Below are 18269 nucleotides of genomic sequence, written 5' to 3'. Positions count from 1 at the left end.
ACATTTTTAAACTTTTATTTCTTTATTACTACGCTCACACGTTCCAAGTTTAGATTTTTGAGGTATCAACTTATTCGTTACATGTTTATCTACTAATTTGCAAAGTTTGGGTAAATTCTGAACGGTAAGTTTTGTGAAATTAAGCAATTACTCGAAAAGTGCAGATTTTCGCAAATAGAAATGTTTATAACTTTTGGCACAGGTTCCAAACCTTCACCAAATTTTAACTGAGTGTTTATCTTATCAATATCTAACAGCATACCAAATTTTATCAAATTCTGAACGGTCAATCACTTTTGGGTAGTACTACCTTAACTATGTAGCAACTTTGTTGTCTTAAAAAGTATAGGTTCTACATATCCATTGTCAATACAAACTAAATCAATTTTTTTTAATTTTTCAAGGTTTGCAGTTTTTAAAAATAAAATTTTTTTTTATTTTTCCAAAAATAGAAAATGTATTTAAAATCATCAAAAATTTTATTCCACACCCGACCGGAATGGCCACCTTTGGCACCTGAAAATCGGGGCAAAAGTAGCTCGTTTCGCTCGGGCAGTAAACCCACCAGCGGAAAAAATCTGCTACTTTCGACCCTTGTTGTACTATGAAGCCCCGCATTTGCGGGAATAAAGTAACTTTATCCCCGCAAATTTGGGAGACAAAATATATGACAGAATACAAAGCTACTTTAGTACCGCTTTTCAGGGAATAAAGTGATTATTATTAAAGTTTCATTGCAAAAAAAGAATTGAATTTGTTTCTGTCGAGTGCAGTAGTCATGATATCGCCACTATGAGTCGAAAAAAAATTAAAACGAATAAACGTTGCACTGATACATTTTCCGCCAATAACGGTATATACATATATATATTATATATATTGTATAGTATGCTTGAGTATCATTTCACGCTAAACACGTGCTATACAACAACTACTTATCTGCGAAAAATGTTCGTCACGTGTTGCATTCATGTACTCGGAATCATAGATAGTTTTGGCTGGACATGCCTTCGCGATAACCCTTGCACGGATGAATGTCTTTCGATACCGAAGAGCGATACAATATAAATTAGAAGGTTATCTTAAATGTCGATGCAAAATTGACACAGAGTATTGATTTTTAAACGACACGCCATGCATACGACTGACCCGGGTGCATGTATTATGTATATATGTCGCACGGGATGTACGCAATTACGCCTGTATATAAAGGAAGAGCAGAGCGCATCGCATGATTAATGAGCTATGTACAAATCAGCAGTTACAACTTAACTCAATCTCACAAAGCTGTAATCTATATAAAATGCCTATCGCTCTTATGAAAATCTGTTATTTCATTGTTCACCATTTTTATAGTATCGATTGATCGTTACGAGGAGGTAGATGATCCTCGCCTTGTGTTTGACGTTGTTTTTACCTTACAATAGATAATTCGAGAATGTCTAAACCAAACAACACTTTTTTTAATCTGAAAAAAAAACCCAAACGAAGTTATCAAATATACGTGAATGCCATTCTAAAAAAATGTATATAATGACATAGCTATTGCTAAAATTAAAAGTTATGACAAATTTGTTCTTATCATACATATCGACGTCTGGGACGATAATACAATGCTCTTGAAAACTATTTTATCTCCAAACGTGATAAAATTAATAAGGTAACAACTACTCATTGCTGATGCGCATAAGTGGTAATTATTAGATTTATATAAAAATATAGCGTGCGTATAGTTTAAATTAAACATTAATGGATTAATAGAAACAAAATTAATGTTCTATATTCGAGAGTAAATACATTTTTCCTTTGATTATTTGATTGTATCATTTCAATATTTAATCATATCATATATTTATAAGTATTCCTAAATAATGTGCTCTGTCAATCTTATCACCACTTCGCATTGAAATGGTAGTTATCATGAGTTATCTATATCTCTAAATAATTTTTTGCGTATTTTCCTAATCGTTCCTAAAGAATGTGATTTACCAATTATTTTGGCAAGTTGAATTTTAATAGATTAATACATATTGCCAAAGCGCCATCTGCTCTGTCAAATAAATTGACTATGTACAGATAATGATTAATTGCATTAACTAAGATAAATTGTATGCATTTGAGGAAATCGATTGAGATGAATATTTTAATTCTAAAAAACTTTTTCGGGTAAAAAAGACATCGAGATGAACAAAAAGAAATTAAAAAACAACTTTTTATTTTCTATATTGTGCACATAAAAATAGAAAAGTACAAAATTGCTCTAATCTCAACAGCGACCGGTTTTCAAATAGTAATAATATTTGAAAATAACTTGATTAAGTACAAATATAATTCTTATGGTTATATAAAAATATTACACATTGGAATATTTTAATAATCATAAGATAATTGGCAGACATCGTGTAATAATCGTGTAATAATAATGATTGCTCACATCTTCACTTGAATTTTGATAACAGAAATACTTTTCAGATATGGACGATTTACTTAATTCCGGCAATAAACAAACATATGAGATGTAAGCGCCCAATCCAATAGTTTTAATCAATAACACTGATCTTTGATAGAAAAAGTTCTAGCTTCTGTCCATTAATTTAATATTGTTTCAAAAATTATTTTTAAATAACTTATAATTAAAAAAAATATATTGCTATTTCGTTAGGGGGTCAAGCCTGGGTTAAATCCTGTAAAAAAACAAGAAGATATTCTTCTTACCAAAAAATTTTTGATTTGATGTAATTTGAAAAAAAAAATCTATTGAAAATATATAAAATATACACCATATTTATCGAAAAAAAAAACATGTATATACCTGGTAAAATCATTGACCAAAATTCATGACATTTCACTATATAAATAAGTGTTTTCAGTCACTTGCCACGGCTTTTTGAAAGATCCGGACAAATTTTCTTACTAGTAGTATTGGATTTATATTTTTTAGCAATGTCTCTCGATCGGTCCGAGGGGGCATGTTTAAGGTACATTTTAAGCCCGGCTAGAGTAAAGAAGACGGTCCGGATCTTTCAAAAAGCCGTGGCAAGTGACTAAAAACACTTATTTATATAGTGAAATGTCATGAATTTTGGTCAATGATTTTATAAGGTATATACATTTTTTTTTTCGATAAAAATGGTGTATATTTTATATATTTTCAATAGAATTTTTTTTTTTCAAATTACATCAAATCAAAAATTTTTTGGTAAGAATAATATCTTTTTGTTTTTTTTTTTTGCAGGATTTAACCCAGGCTTGACCCCTTAAATTAAATTTATTGAAAAATAAATCGCGAATAGCATCAATTTAAAAATCTGATATGATAAAAGGTATAAAATGTTGACTATAGAACAGAATAACTGTACTGATAGTTATAAATAAGTTTAATTCAAATCAGTCCTTATATTTTTAAGTCATGGTTTAAAAGAAACTTTGTAGGAAAAAAATAGAATTTTTAATTAAAAAAAATTATCTGACCTTAATAGCTCCTCCTTAAGTCTCAAAATATACTAATTAATCAACTAATTATCATCGGAAAAGTTTTGGAATGGTTATTAGTCGAAAATTTATATTCTTGGTATTCCGTCGGCACTTTTACCACACAAATTCATCATCACCTTTAGACTTGAGAGATAAATTCGAGTTGGTATGAGTCTTTATCGTCACTTTTGCATTTCGTTCGTTTTTGGAATTCAGTTTAGCAGAATATCTGAAAATTTTTTTAATAATTAGTCAAATAATAAATTATACACTAAAGAGCAGAAGTCTGATTTTTGCAATTTTAAATGAGTAAGCAATAAAAATGTTTTAATCCATTAATTTGCTATATAATTCGTGCACAAGTTGTAAAAAATCATGTCGGTATTCTTACCCCTCTGTTGTATCACACGCTTTAGATTTAAGTAAAGAATTCAAGTTAGTATACGGAGTTAGATTTGTCTTCTTAGTAGCGTGTTCATTTTTTGAATTTAGTGCGGAAGAATAGCTGAAAACATTTTGAATTTTGTTAGGAAAAAGTAATATATTCTAGATTCTATAGATGCACTCACCACTCGAATGTATTGCCAGCCTTAGACTTAAGTAGAGAATTTGAGTGTCTATTCTGTTTATTTTTGGAACTAAGTAAGGTAGCATAACTGCAAATTTTTTGAATGGTTAGTCAACAATTTGATATATTCTAAATTTCTTTGCTACTCTTATCTATTCTACATTATTTGCACACACTTACCTTCCTAAGGCATCACCAACTTTGGACTCGAGTGGAGTATTCCATTTAGTAGCTGTCTGTGTCTTCGTCTGTATAGTCTGTCCATAGTTGGAAGTTGTTGCAGAAGAGAAGCTAGAAATTGTTTACAGTTAGTAAAAATAGTTATATATTCTAAAACCTAGTGATGCACTTATTACCCAGATGTATTGCCAGCTTTAGACTCAAGTAAAGTGTTTCTTTTTATAGCAGTCCTCATCTCTGTGGTTTGTTTATCCTTGGAATTAACTGCAGCAGCATAGCTAAAAATTTATTCAAGTTAGTAAAAAATTTTACGTACACTAGAATTTGCCAGACTCAATAAAAGAGTTCAAATTTTAGAATAGTTAAAAATATTTTAATAGTTAGTCTATAATTATATATTCTTTATTTAGTCTGCATGCTTACCAGCATCCCAATGCATTACCAGCTCTGGACTCAAATGAAGTATTCCATTTAGTAGCAGTCTTTGTTGTCTGTCTAGTTTGTTCGTATTTGGAAGTTAGTGCAACAGAGCAGCTAAACAATTTTTTGAATAGTTAATGAGTTTTGAATAGTCAATGATTAGATATTGTAGATTTGGTTAGTACCCTTACCGCGCTAATGTATCAGCACGCTCAGACTCAAGTGAATGGTTCCAATTAGTAGCAGTCTTTAAGTTTGCTGTCTGCCTAGTATGTTTGTTCTTTGCACTTAGTGCAGCAGCGTAGTTAAAAGAACTAATGTTTGACTTTGTGTTCAACATTACATCAGGATTATGAAAATTATTAAATGTTATAAGAATCGATTGCACACTTGAAAAAAATATTTAGTCATATTATTTGACTACAAATATACTATACCTGTTTAGCAGAATCATTTTTTTGATTATTGATATACAACTCAGATATCTTTAAGGCTTCAGTTTCTGTCTTTGTAGAAGGACTAGCAATGCTCTGCACCTAAAATTGCAGTTTTCGATATTTATGAATATATGCATAATAAATTCTCTTTGACAAACTTTCTACTAACTGATTGAACTATAGCAGGTTTTTCATGCAATTTATCAAAGATATGCTGCTCCTCATTCGAAGATTTCTGTGATTCTGTTTGAAAGATTTCATATTTATCCTAAGGATACAAAAAAAAACGCAATCAATTGAGTTAACGTCGTGCGAAAAACCTGACGCAAATTTATTTAAAAAAGCAATCGCGCACCTGATAATTTTCAATGCTTTTCTGATTTTGATTTTCTTTCTGACTAGGATCGTTAAACTCCCCCTGCTCCTGAACCAAACGTCTTTGTAGATATCGATGCTCTTTTCTTTGTTTTTTTGAGCCACCTATTAAAGGAGCTGCGAATTGCCAAGTTTCCGAATTTGCTTGAATACTTTGAAGTGGACTAGGCGATTCCCCATCGACCTGTTAAAGAGAAATTTCATCATAAATTTTCAGAAAACAATTCACGGGAACTTTTATAATTACTGAATGACGATAACTTACAACCCATACTTTTACCCGCGTATCCCATGCTACAAATGGCTGGACTGGTAGTATTCCAGGTGTTTCGAACGTTGCGTTTCGATTTTCTTCAATTTCCGTAGTTTGAGCGGTAAATTCTTTTGCTTGACAGGACTGGACGTGCCTCTGAAATAATTCGACGGTTCAAGTTAAAATGCATCGCACAGTTTAAATAATCGAATGTGCGTAAAAAAAGTTATAAAGACGTACTTCATAATCCTCTGGGTGCAGCCTGTGCCGTCGGTCATATGGGCAATGCTTTAGTTTGATACCTGGATAATTTTTGCTACACTTAGTTATGTGGTGTGGCATTCTCGTTCGCAAAATATGATGGCTCTTATTGTAGGGGCACACATCAAGGGGTTGATCGTCTTCCGCCATGTCTCCGAGTTAATTTTATATATTAATAATTGTAATAATTGTTAATTGCAGATGGCAAGTATTTTCTCCTGCAGTGATGAGCAGGTTCTGCGAAACTGAAAAAACAAACAAATTACGGAATACGGATGTACCATGAATCATGTCTTCGATATGCGAAATATCGAATTTTCATTCGATTATAGTTTGGTGAAGCTGTAAACCGCTGTAATTATATAGTTCTGATTTACCAGCAAAATTTAACACTGTAAACATAAATCGCGCGCGACAACCGAATCGTGTTTACATAAATATAGGTATATTTTAGTGTAGCTGCGAATAACATGTATTTCTATTGATATAATGAGCGAACAGCTGTTGGATAACGATTTAAATTGTGACAGACAGACTTTATAATAATGAAGACATATATACCGTTTGTCTATTCAGCTACTAACAATAAATTCACTCCGTGAACTTCTTGGCAAATATGATGATAAATTGAGTCATTCAAACAAATTACAATTAAAAAAATATCACGAATGCAACTTATGCGATAGCTTTTTATATCACGCTCGAACTATCCATAATATACCCTTTGTAAGGGTACACTACTAGCGCCAAGCGTTTACGTGTAAATCAAATGATGTGGCGAAAATTGGAACATAAATAAATAATACATTGCTCTTATACCAAGGCGAATACGAGGCGACTTAAAAACACACTTCAGTCGTTTTGAAATGCACACGTTACGATTTGTCACTTTGACATTGATCTACCGCAGCTCTGTGTTTATAAAATGCTTATTCCAAATTCAAAAAGTTAGATGTCGCAAAGCATCGTTATCGAAAATTAGAAGTATCACACTCGAAATTCCGGATAACTGTTGACAATCTTACTATTCTGTTTTACTCTTGTTCTAGTTGAAAGTGAAATATCCGGAGTAGAACATACAGCACAATAAGCCGGTCTAACGCTTTGACACATGAGATTTTTATTTATCTTCCGATTTTACCGAGCAACAGGTTGTTGAATTAAATCGAAAACTTACCCAAGCCAAATCAGCAACAACACACCTATACGGTCACTTATTATTTAGTCTTTGCAGGCCCTTCAAAATCCGGGGACTACTTATCGACGCTGACGACTAATGAAACGCCAGTGATACAATGACACTGGCGGATATTGGATGATCATACCTATATATACACAGGGACAACCGACAGCCCGCGACAGGACACAGCTGGCCGTACGTGTTTGCGATCGCTGTTGGCGCGAGTCGCGGTGAGGGGGAACATTAGCGCCAACGATCAAATGAGGTTTCGACGGGTGCCCTGGACGGGTGGCAAAAGGCCAAAATTGGAATATAAATAGTTATAGGGCTCTGGTTAGGGTGAACTACATTGTTCTTATGGAAGGTTTTACGAAAAAGAATATAATATGAGTATATACATATAATATTATTACGTCGACAAAAGGCTCACTTTTCGCAAAAAACTCGTCTGATGCAAGAATAAAGCTTGTATATCGTCGCTCCGTACGAAGACTAGCACAGTTCAAATTCTCAAACGAAAACTAGCACAACTCACGATTTGCCGCGAAGAGTAGCACAGTTCAGAAATGCCGCCAAGAGTAGCACAACTCACGTATTTCCGTGATTTGCCGCGAAAAGTTTTAAAAAGTTTCGAAAATGTCTAAAAAGTGAACAATTTAAAAAAAAGCTTTGTAAAAAATTATTAGTATTTGTGAAAACATTTTTAAATTCGGTAAAAAGTTGTAAATTGTGAATATTTAAAAATGTTCATTAGGGACAGTTTTGCAAAAATCGGCAAATTTTTATAGAAAATCGTTGTTGAAAGTTTGAGTTGTGCTAGTCTAGCATGCGTGAAATTAGTTGTGCTACTTATGACGGGAAATTTGAACAGTGCTACTCTTCGTAGGGAGCGACGATATATAGTGCTGTAAATGCTCGTTTGTAAAACGTTTTTGTAAAACCCCCCATAAGAGCAATTTAGTTCAGCCTAACTATTTATATTTATATACTAATTTTCATTTATTTACCATAACAAGTTGATACTCTAATGTGCCCTTCTGGTGTCCTCATACTGTCTGAGCAGATCCGCACGAAACGAATAGTCAAAATGAGAAACTTTCACTTGTCAATTGCCATTAAATTTAATAGCTTTTCTCGGGCACTCTCAATAGGCCATAAAATTGCGTAGTATAGCATCGCATAACGATAGATCAACTTTTTTTAAGCTTTCAATTAAGCCGTTAAGTTTCAAGTCCAGACTCCTTTACAACTTAACAGTAATATTTCCGTTTTCGCCGCATTATTTTTTACGTCAAATTTTAAATAAGCTTCAAGTCAAGGTAACCTTTGAACTTATTAAAGAACAAACATATCCACTACGGATGCATCTTTTGCCCTCTCTATCTCTTTTATGTATTTAATCATGATCTGCAAAAACGATATAATAAATCTAAATAAAAAAAGTACATAATAAAATGTAATGCAACCCACAGCTCACATCGCTTTGTATACTTGAAACTGATAATTTATAAATCATCAGCTCAAGCATATCACATTTATCTAGAAGTAGCAGGCAAGGATAGACTTACAAAAAAACTACTTTGATCGTTTTAAACCTGAAAGTATATTTGTATAAATATATAACTTTATCTAGTGTATAAGTTATAAAGAATTTTACATTCCCCATAAAAAATAACACCATGAATTATTCAAAATAAGTATAATTCTATTTTCGAATTTTTATGCGTGACGAACGATATTGAAGATGATCATTATGTATGTATAAGTATGCTGATGTACAATTAATCCCTATCAATCAATGATAATTTATCATTCAACGATAAACAAAATAAATATATTTACAAGTTATGAATAACAAATAATTAAATTAATGAGCCGATTGTTAGGAAGCACAAATAACCTGAGTTGTTCATTCAAAATATTGATCCTAGTCATTAAGATATTTCTTTGACTTTATTCTCCTAACGGCTAACGTTTTTATACCACCTTCATCTAGATAAAAAATAATTTTAATTTTAGTTTTAATTTTAATTTTAATTTAATACTAGTCTTGTTTAATTTGAAACATTCACTCACCATGTATTTTTCTGTCCAATATATCCATGTGAATTTTTTTAAAAATACTTTTGAATTTGGCAGCATCAGGAATATAAGGACTGACGTAATATTTCATTACAATTGGTTTTAAAATGTGAAAAGTTTTTCTGTGAATTTTTATCGACTCTGGAGATTTATTTGTCGGTACTTCGTCATTCAGTTTTTGACGTTTAGAATCTGGAACCATATCTGTATCTGTACTTTCTGAATCTTTTGTATCTTTATACGGACGTTTATTGTAATTTTCAAGTTTTTTAATATCTGCGTGATTAGTTCTTGGTAAAACTGACTTTTCAATCTCAATTTTATTCTCATTTTCATTTTTAGATATTTCATTTGTACTCTTTGCTTTGTTACGGCTGGTACTATCAAGTATTTCAAGAACATCTTTATTCTCGCCTCTTTGTGGCGATAAATCGTCACCAAAAAGTAAGGCATTTTTGGTAGCTAATTTAGTCTTTGTAGGAACTTTAGGCTTGAAAGAGTTTACACGTTTAGATTTTTTACTTTCCAATTTCTCTGAATGCTTTAATTCTATTGTATCTCCGCTGTTGATCATATTTTCTTCTGATTTGGTTTTAATCATTTTTCTTTCTAAATTCTTTTCTATGCAATTGTTGTCATCAAAGCCTATCACATTTGCATATGCTTCACTTTTATTATCGTCTGAAATTTCTTTGAAATCTGTTTTATTCTTTAAGTTTTCCACTTTTTCAAAATGATTGTGATTTTCAATTAATTCAGTAATATTATTCTCAGATTCTTTTATTGCATCTCTATCAAACTCATCTTTGTTTTCAATTTTTGTAGCTTCACTATTTTTAGAATTACTTTTAAAAAAATCTGTGATGGAACGAGAATCTGTTTGTTTCTTTAATTTGCTATTTTTGGCATTCGTTTTTGAAATTTCTAAGGCTGTTTTAAATCCATTACAAGTATTTGCATTGGATGTATCTGATTTTGATGATGAGAAAATCTTAATTGGTCTTCTCGATTCTGTAGTTGATATTGAACTTTTTTTCATTCTATCTAATTCTAGAGCTGTTGTAAAACCACCACATGGATTTGAATCAGCATCTTTAATTTTTGAGTCTTCAGCTTCTTGATATTCTAGCTCTTTTTCTTCGAATTCACTTTCTGTATGAGAGTTTCCATTGTTTTTAAAGTCTTTGCAAAGTTCTATATTTTTTGTGTACTTTTGAATTTGTGAAATCTGTCAACATTATTTTTTAACATTGTAAATAATTATTATTAATTAACACTGTAATAAAAGTTTTATTAATATAGTACTTAGTTAATAATATTCTATTAACCTTTTGAGTTGTTAAAAATCTATATCGAGAAATTGCCTTTGTACTGCAGATAATATTGTACTCCACTTTGCGAGCTATTTCATCAATATCTTTTTCTGTTAATTGTTTATCACATTCATGCCCACATAGTTTAAAGTTATCCAACAAACAAATATTTATTTTACTATAAAAATGTTCTCGCACCTGAAGATATTAATTTATTGCATTTGTGTTCCATTACAGATAATTAGTATTTGGAAGTAATAAAAACACTGTAAAATATCTTACGTTTACAGTCAATCCCTTAACTTTGATGTCAGTACTATCGGCTGCAATAACACATGATTTCTTTGCATACTGTAAATTGATTTGACGTATCTGAAAAAAAAAAAAATATATATATATATATATATATATATGTATAAACATTATATTTTGATTAAAGAGAACCTTTGTAGTATGTAGAAAAAAATTATCAAATCACCTCATTATCTTGTAATTTTCCACCTCTTCGAAGTTGAAATTGCTCATTTATTAATTTTCTTTCCTCTAGTCTTGCCTGTTTATCCAGTTGCTCTCGCTCTCCTGATCCTTCAGAATCACTGTCATATGTACTGATAACAATTAATGTTCATTGATTAGAAGTTATTTATTTGTGTTAATTTTGATTGATAGATAATATAGAAACACATACACATTATCGTATTTATCCATACCAAAACTTTCGAGAGGTTCTTTACGATTTTTTGGTCTGCTATAATGATTCGATGATTCAAAATGTAAAATCTTTTCTCTGACAGCGTCTTTATTTTTACAAACATCGCACCTATTTTTACATTGAGGCACTGGGTCACCAAAATATTTTGAAAACAAAGCGTGCCTGCACCTTTAACATTATAAACAATAAATAATAAAATTGTAATTATTGAAAATGTTTAGTACATGAATATTTTGTCAAATAAATTAAAAAATTGAAAAACCTCACTTTACACCAGTAAAACTTTCTACAATTTGTTTGAATGACTTCATTTTAGCTTGCTGATAATCTTGCCTACTCTTATACTGTGAAGTGGATAATTCTTCTTCTGCAGCATTTTGGCACAGGAAACTAATTGCATTGAATTCTTCTCGACTGAAATATACTCTACAATACGATTGTTTTCCATCTCGACCAGCTCTACCTGATTCTTGATAATAACTTGCAATTGTTTGTGGAACTGTCCAATGAGCAACAAATCTATCAAGTTAATGACATGTTAATGAAAAAAATGTTAGTAGATTTATAATAATTATGGTATCAAATTTTTACCTTACTGAACCCTTATCTACACCCATTCCAAAACTACAAGTTGCGGCAATGACTGGGACTACACCATTAGTCCAAGAATCTTGAACTTCCATTCTTTCTTTACTTTTCAAACCTAAATGTAGAAAAGGTAAAGATTTTATTTAAAGAATATACAAAGAAATAAGATTTCACAAAGCATAAAATGCTAATCAAGTACCAGCATGATAAGACAATGTAGGAATTCCCATAGAAGATAACTTCCTAGCCAATGTTTCTGTAGTTTCTTTTTTTCTGCAATATATTATTCCACAGTTTTTCTTCTCCTAAAATGTTCAAGTATATATGTATAGAAGTTGTATAATAGATATACACAATACGAAGAAGTGTTATTACTTTAGGTACTGAATCATCATTTGGTCCAAGAGAATCGTTGATGAATTTTTTTAAATGTTCAAATGGATCTGGTATGGCGTCAATGAACCACACATCATAGAATAAGTTTGTTCTAAACACTGGAGTGGAAAATATCATCGGACTTTCCATTTTCAAGGTTTTAAAAATATCTTCTTTAACCTAAAGATATAATTAAAATAATTACTTATTTTCTTCATAGTATGATTAAATATTCATAAGATAAAATTTAATTAAAATATTTGTGATTATACACCTCTTTCGCAGCTGTGGCAGTAAGAGCTATAATTGGTACTTCTGGTCGCTTTTTTCTTAATTCAATGAGTTTTCTATAACTAGGTCTAAAATCATGGCCCCATTGACTGAGACAATGTGCCTCGTCGATAACAAAATAAGACAACACATTTGGTTTTATTTGGCTTAACATAAGCTGTAATCAGTATAATATAATATGAATTAATGCAAGCCCTAGAACACAAAAGTTTTATCTTTTGAATTATTATATTAAGATACATACCTGGAAAGTAGATGTGTCGCATAATTCAGGAGTTACGTAAAGAAGCTTCATCTTTGGTTTACTCGATAACATATCTGTTTTTATAGCTAGTCTCATGTTCTTTGTAGTCTTGCTATTTAAAGTATGGGCGACAATATTTTTACTATTTAAATAGTCTAGTTGATTCTAGAAAAGAAATAAATAACTTATACTAACTTGTATTCGACTATTGGGTTTGACAAAATGATATACAAAATTAATAATAACCTTAACAAGAGCTATAAGGGGTGAAATGACAATAGCATAAGAATTTTCTTTTGTAACAGCTGGTAATTGAAAACACAAAGATTTTCCAGATCCAGTTGGCATACAGATGTATACATCTTTTTCTCCTGGAATAAAATTAAAAAATAAAGTCATTGAAACTAATAAGTTGACGTTTTAAGCAACATATGGAAGCATTATAACTTATATCAGTACAGCTATTAACATTGTAAGTATTACATTTACTTTAAGATAAATAAAAATAAGCATTAGATTTTATAAACTAAATATTTTTCAACAAACGTCATTATCATTAAAAGTATATTGAGCGTATCCAATTCGCTAAATGTTGACATCAGTTAAGACAAGCAAAAGTGTTCCTTATGAATTTGTTGCATCAATGTTTATAAATCAGCTGCGGAATAACCTCTCATACCTTTGTAAACAGCTTCAGCTGCTTTTCTCTGCAAGTCACTTTTATAATTGTCATGGCCGAACTGGCTTTTTAATTTGGCTCTTAATCTAGCTTCGGGGAAAATTTCGCTGGTCATTGATAAGTTTAAAAAAAGAATAAACAACTAATAATATCTCCATATAAGGTTAACTAACATAACTTCTTTTAGGCATAAGCACAACACCGATCACAAATTCACGCAAATCGCAACAAAGAGGCAATAAACAGCAGACAGGATTGGCGGGCTGGCGCGCCAAAAAAGAATAAGATTAGATTTATTATAATTTTATTGGCTATAACATAGGTTACATTGCCATGTCACAATCAGGCTAGTTATATACAGTATTATACAAGTTTGTGTCTAAAACGTAGAAAACCATCGTTTACAATTCATTCGTTCGATCGGTCGTTCAAAATACAATTATACCATTGAAACTTATTTTAATTTTAGATACATTGATCAATTGCAATTATAAAATCAGATATAAGTTCAATAATTCTATGATTCATTTCATATAAAAAAGGTATAATGGAGAAAGGACCATACAATTTGAGAGCATAAAGATTATCTAATAAAATTTTTCTATGTTCTTCGTGTAGTTCGCAATCCCAAAAAATATGCTCTATTGTATCAGAATCCTTTCTACATTTACAAACGTCAGAATCAACAATTTTATACTTTATAAGACTTGAGTTAAGACGAGTATGGCCTGATCTAATACGATTAATTATACTAATAGTTTTTCTTGGTACTTTCGTGTCGATATACCACGGTTTTTTAGTTTCAATATAAAAGTTATCAAAGTAAAAAATACCTTTAGTATCTTTATCCAATAAAAATTTGTTCTTATTTGCTACATTGCATTGTTTCTTATAAATAGATATTAAATCAGAAGAGGGAATATCCAAAGGCAATCGAATTTCACCCAATGCACCAGACTTAGCCAGTTTGTCGACTTCTTCATTACCAACTATACCTCTATGAGAGGGGATCCAATAGATTTCTATTTCAATATTATTATTTTTTAGCGTAGTTAATTTTGATCTCAAATCAACCATCAACGGTGATTCATGTGAGAAACCTTCAATCCTATTCAATGAACTAACTTTGTGAGTCAGAAATACTTTGTGAGTCAGAAAAAATACGAAATTTTTCTTTCGTAAAATCTTTTAAATTAATCCACGAGCTGATCTTGTTCAAAGCGAAATTAATCGCTGCACACTCTGCTGTGAATATTGAGGAGAAATCTGGTATTCTATAAGCATCTATGAAAAATTCCGACCCACTCCACACTGCAAAACCCACGGCCGAGGTATTGTCCTCGTTATTTATAATTTTTGAACCATCTGTGAAGATATCAATACAATTCTTTGAATTAAACAAGCCATCAAATGTCAATTTTGCTTCTTTAGCCTTTTGTATCAATCTACCCTGAGTTAGATCTGCCTTAAAAGATGTAAATAAATCCTTATATGGAATTGAATGTTTATAATATTTATCTGATTGAACAACTAAACCATTATGAAACCAACAATTTTCAAAACATAAAATTAACAAAGGCTTTATATGATTATTATGATATAAATTGTTATTAGACGTCTAAAGTTTTTTTCGAGTTTATTGTAAATTGGGTTATTTGAAATATTCAATTGTCTTAACATATATTTGTAACAAAGAAATTCAAACCTGCATTTTACATATGGAATTCCTGATTCTGCTGTGATTACATTCACAGGCGTACTATTTTGGTACCCTAGAGCAATTCTTAAAGCTGCATTTTGAATTCTTTGATAAATATCAAGGTAAATATCTGTTTTAACATTATTTCGCAAAGATAGCAGAAAACCACCGTATTCCAATCTAGAACAAATCATAGATTTATATAACATTATAAGTATCTTTGGATCGGAGCCCTAGTATACTCCTCTTAAACAGTTTAGCATACTGCCTGGTAAGATACAACTATTTTTAACATTATTAATATGAGCTTGTCAATTTAATCTTTTATCTAGCGTTATGCCTAGAAATTTAACTGTTTTAGAGGGATAGATAGCTACTATGATTGATTTTTAGAACAATATGATTAGTTTTAATACTCTTATTATTAAAAATTACCATCTGACACTTATCTGGGACAAGCAGAAGATTTTTGTCTTTGAGTGCTTTGAAAACGACATTAGCAGCTTGTTCTAGTCTTTTTAAATGAGAGGTAAGTTTTTACCTTTAGTATAAATGACAAGATCATCGGTAAACTTAATCAACTTAATATCTTCCTCCAGTATGCTATCCAAAAATCTAATATATAAAGAAAAAAGAAGAGGGCTGGATAAACAACCTTCCGGTAGACCTACTTCTGCCTCCAAATCACCATTAAGGTCTGGGAAATTTAACGATGAAATTCTTCGCTTATACAAAAGATTCTTAAAAAACAAAATATATTCTTTCGGTAGCGATAAGTTTGCTAAGTCTTTTAATAAAAGGTCAGTAATAACGTTGTCAAACGCTCCTCGAATGTCCAAAAACAGTGCAACTAAGCTCTCATCTTTAAAAAAGGAATCACGTATATCTGCAATCAACAAAACCAAATTATCCATACAAGATTTACTCTTCCTAAAGCCATATTGATTCTTAGATAGTAGTTCCTGGTTTTCTAAGTACCATGTTAAGCATAAAGTTTTTCCATGATTTTCATAATGCACGGAGCTAAAGCTAAATAAATCATTAAAAATGTCTAATAGAACTCTTTTCATAAACTCTGGAAGAGCATGAACAATTTTATAATTTATCTTGTCTGCTCCTGGAGCGGACTTAAGATTAAGATCTTAACAAAATCTTAACTCAACTTAAGACTAAGAATATAATTAAATTCCTCCATTGAAAAAGCATCTATAAGGACTGAAGATTCCCGGCTTGGGACATTTAAGATACTCCTCGCAGTTAAATACTGCAAATCCATTATCCTTAGGAGAACAAAGCTTCAGTAAACTATCTTTAGCGTGCGATAAGAATTTTTTGTTACCTGCAAAACATCTGCTCCTGCCAAAACCAGTTTTCAAATTCCTAATTATTTCCCAGATTTCGGATAATGGAGTGTATCTATTAATAGATTCACAAAATTTCCTAAGAGATGACATTTTTGCTTGTTTAAATGTCCTTTTCGTTTGCGCTACAACTTTTTTATAATCAAAGAAAGAGGCAGGATCGCATCTATAATCTAATTTTTTGAGGGCGGCTTTTCGAATGCTAATCATTCTCTTAGAATCATCGTTCCACCAAGATTTGGCGATTCTTTTTTTGTTTTTATATGTAGAACTATGTTGAGATGATTCAGAATTTTTAGCCTTTTTCGAATAATTTTCTATAGATTCGTGTAAAAATTCAGTGAACAAGTTGTATCTTACCAGGAGATCAGAATTTAAAAACTAAAGGTTAGAAAACATTTCTTTTAAGTTTTCCATATTTTCTAAGAAAGCTGACCAATCTAGTAACTTTAAGTTAAATTTGTAGTTAGGTTTGTTTTCCCAAACTGCTGTATGATTGAATAAAATGGTGATTGTGACGAATGGTGATGAAAATGTTATTAATAAAGAGTTAGTGGCGATGAGTTTATTTGATTCATGTTGCGTTGGGATTTTTCCTCATCATTCTTGTAATGTCAATGATATCTGTTCTTGATTTACAACTTAGAATGATCTTATCTAAAGCTATATTTTCTGGAATACCATAAACAACGCCTTTTCTTTTCCTTCTAAAATCTGGTACAAAAGCTTCTAAGTTAAATGATTTAAGATCAAAATCATTCATCAATGTATTTGCGTCTGTATGTTTATTGAATATTACTTCACATCTAAATTTGTCTCTTCGCTTAATTTCTATTATTGAGTTGAATTTATCAAAAATTAATTCTCCAGTAGAATATGGACTGTGTTCCAGATTATCTCTGGTAATTTTCCTAATCCAAACTACACATGTACTGCCAGCACAGTGACTATATGAAAATCTACTCTCTTATTTGTTTGAATTATGATTATCAATAAGATTGTTTGTTACCTTTTGTATTGGCACTTGTACCTTCCTTGTTTGTATTCTTCATGTTTACCTCGGGCTGTTGTTGTGTAGTGAGAGAGCCGTTACTACTTGAATACGACTGGTTAGTTGAATGTTGAAATCCACAGAACTTAAACTCCTCATGAGTTTACCAGTGTTATTTCCGTTCATGAAAATTTCATCTGCATGCAATCTTTTGGATTTTTCACTGTCTCTATCTTCCGTCCCTGTTTTTCTCATATGTAGATTCTTTTTCCTTTGTCGATTTTGATCGCAGCTCTCTTCTGGTGGCGATTCGCAATCCATTGATTCGTCTTCACCCTTATTGTCTTCTTCTTTTGTTTTCTTCCCCATTGTCGAAACCAACAATGAAGGGCGGAACCCTAGAAAAAGGTATTTTTGTCGCCAATAAACGTTAGGAAAAGGAAAACAAAAAAACAATCAGAAACCACAAAAGATTGTCGAGTTTAGGTAGGTATGAATTTCAAGAAAAGGCTCTGTAAGCGTCCGCTCTGCTTGGTTGCCTAAACTCAACTCAAAAAAAAAATAAAGACTCTAGTGAGACAGTAGCGCCCCCTCTTAATCGAAACAATTTGAAAAGAATTTTTGAAATACCTATATAACCTATATATATATATATATATATATATATATATATATATATATATATATATATATGAATAAAAATGCCTGTAAGTATAAAAGTAGCTACTTAAATACTCAATACGGAATAACAGAAAATTTTATAAATATTATAAAAGGTATATTACA

At 31.1% G+C, this 18269-nt stretch overlaps 2 protein-coding genes across 4 annotated transcripts; both read right to left on the bottom strand.

The window, feature by feature from the left end:
* Window positions 1-259: 259 nt before the first annotated feature.
* On the bottom strand, window positions 260-8537 carry LOC100679529. 2 transcript variants are annotated; one of them, XR_001729335.3, is made up of 15 exons: window positions 8156-8537; window positions 7146-7428; window positions 5948-6213; window positions 5720-5863; window positions 5435-5638; window positions 5249-5347; window positions 5080-5178; window positions 4834-4967; window positions 4646-4756; window positions 4399-4500; window positions 4223-4333; window positions 4044-4130; window positions 3866-3979; window positions 3472-3703; window positions 260-1468 (listed from the first exon to the last, which is right to left on the bottom strand). XR_001729335.3 is itself a non-coding variant. In XM_003425199.5 (14 exons), exons 3-14 carry the CDS (start codon window positions 6116-6118, stop codon window positions 3589-3591), a joined length of 1491 nt encoding a protein of 496 aa, XP_003425247.1. In that variant the 5' UTR covers window positions 6119-6213; window positions 7146-7428; window positions 8156-8537; the 3' UTR covers window positions 3351-3588. The 2 variants fall into 2 exon arrangements, 1 of the variants encoding a protein (XP_003425247.1); XM_003425199.5 differs by lacking the exon at window positions 260-1468 and having other exon boundaries at window positions 3351-3703.
* A 195-nt stretch (window positions 8538-8732) lies between these two features.
* LOC100115351 (ATP-dependent DNA helicase Q5) lies at window positions 8733-14520 on the bottom strand. 2 transcript variants are annotated; one of them, XM_001600052.6, is made up of 14 exons: window positions 13433-14520; window positions 13000-13124; window positions 12754-12918; window positions 12493-12666; window positions 12219-12398; window positions 12043-12148; window positions 11847-11958; window positions 11523-11774; window positions 11232-11423; window positions 11022-11151; window positions 10826-10915; window positions 10559-10741; window positions 9225-10458; window positions 8733-9140 (listed from the first exon to the last, which is right to left on the bottom strand). In XM_001600052.6, the coding sequence occupies exons 1-14, from the start codon at window positions 13545-13547 to the stop codon at window positions 9076-9078; spliced, it is 3123 nt and encodes a 1040-aa protein (XP_001600102.2). In that variant the 5' UTR covers window positions 13548-14520; the 3' UTR covers window positions 8733-9075. The 2 variants fall into 2 exon arrangements, with proteins under 2 accessions (XP_001600102.2, XP_016842235.1); XM_016986746.2 differs by lacking the exon at window positions 13433-14520 and adding an exon at window positions 13300-13412.
* Between the last annotated feature and the right edge of the window lie 3749 nt (window positions 14521-18269).

Source organism: Nasonia vitripennis, chromosome 1 (assembly GCF_009193385.2).
Source record: "Nasonia vitripennis strain AsymCx chromosome 1, Nvit_psr_1.1, whole genome shotgun sequence".
NCBI classification, from domain to species: domain Eukaryota; kingdom Metazoa; phylum Arthropoda; class Insecta; order Hymenoptera; family Pteromalidae; genus Nasonia; species Nasonia vitripennis.
The sequence above is the reverse complement of the archived record's forward strand: the minus strand, read 5'-3'. Positions and strand labels throughout refer to the sequence as shown.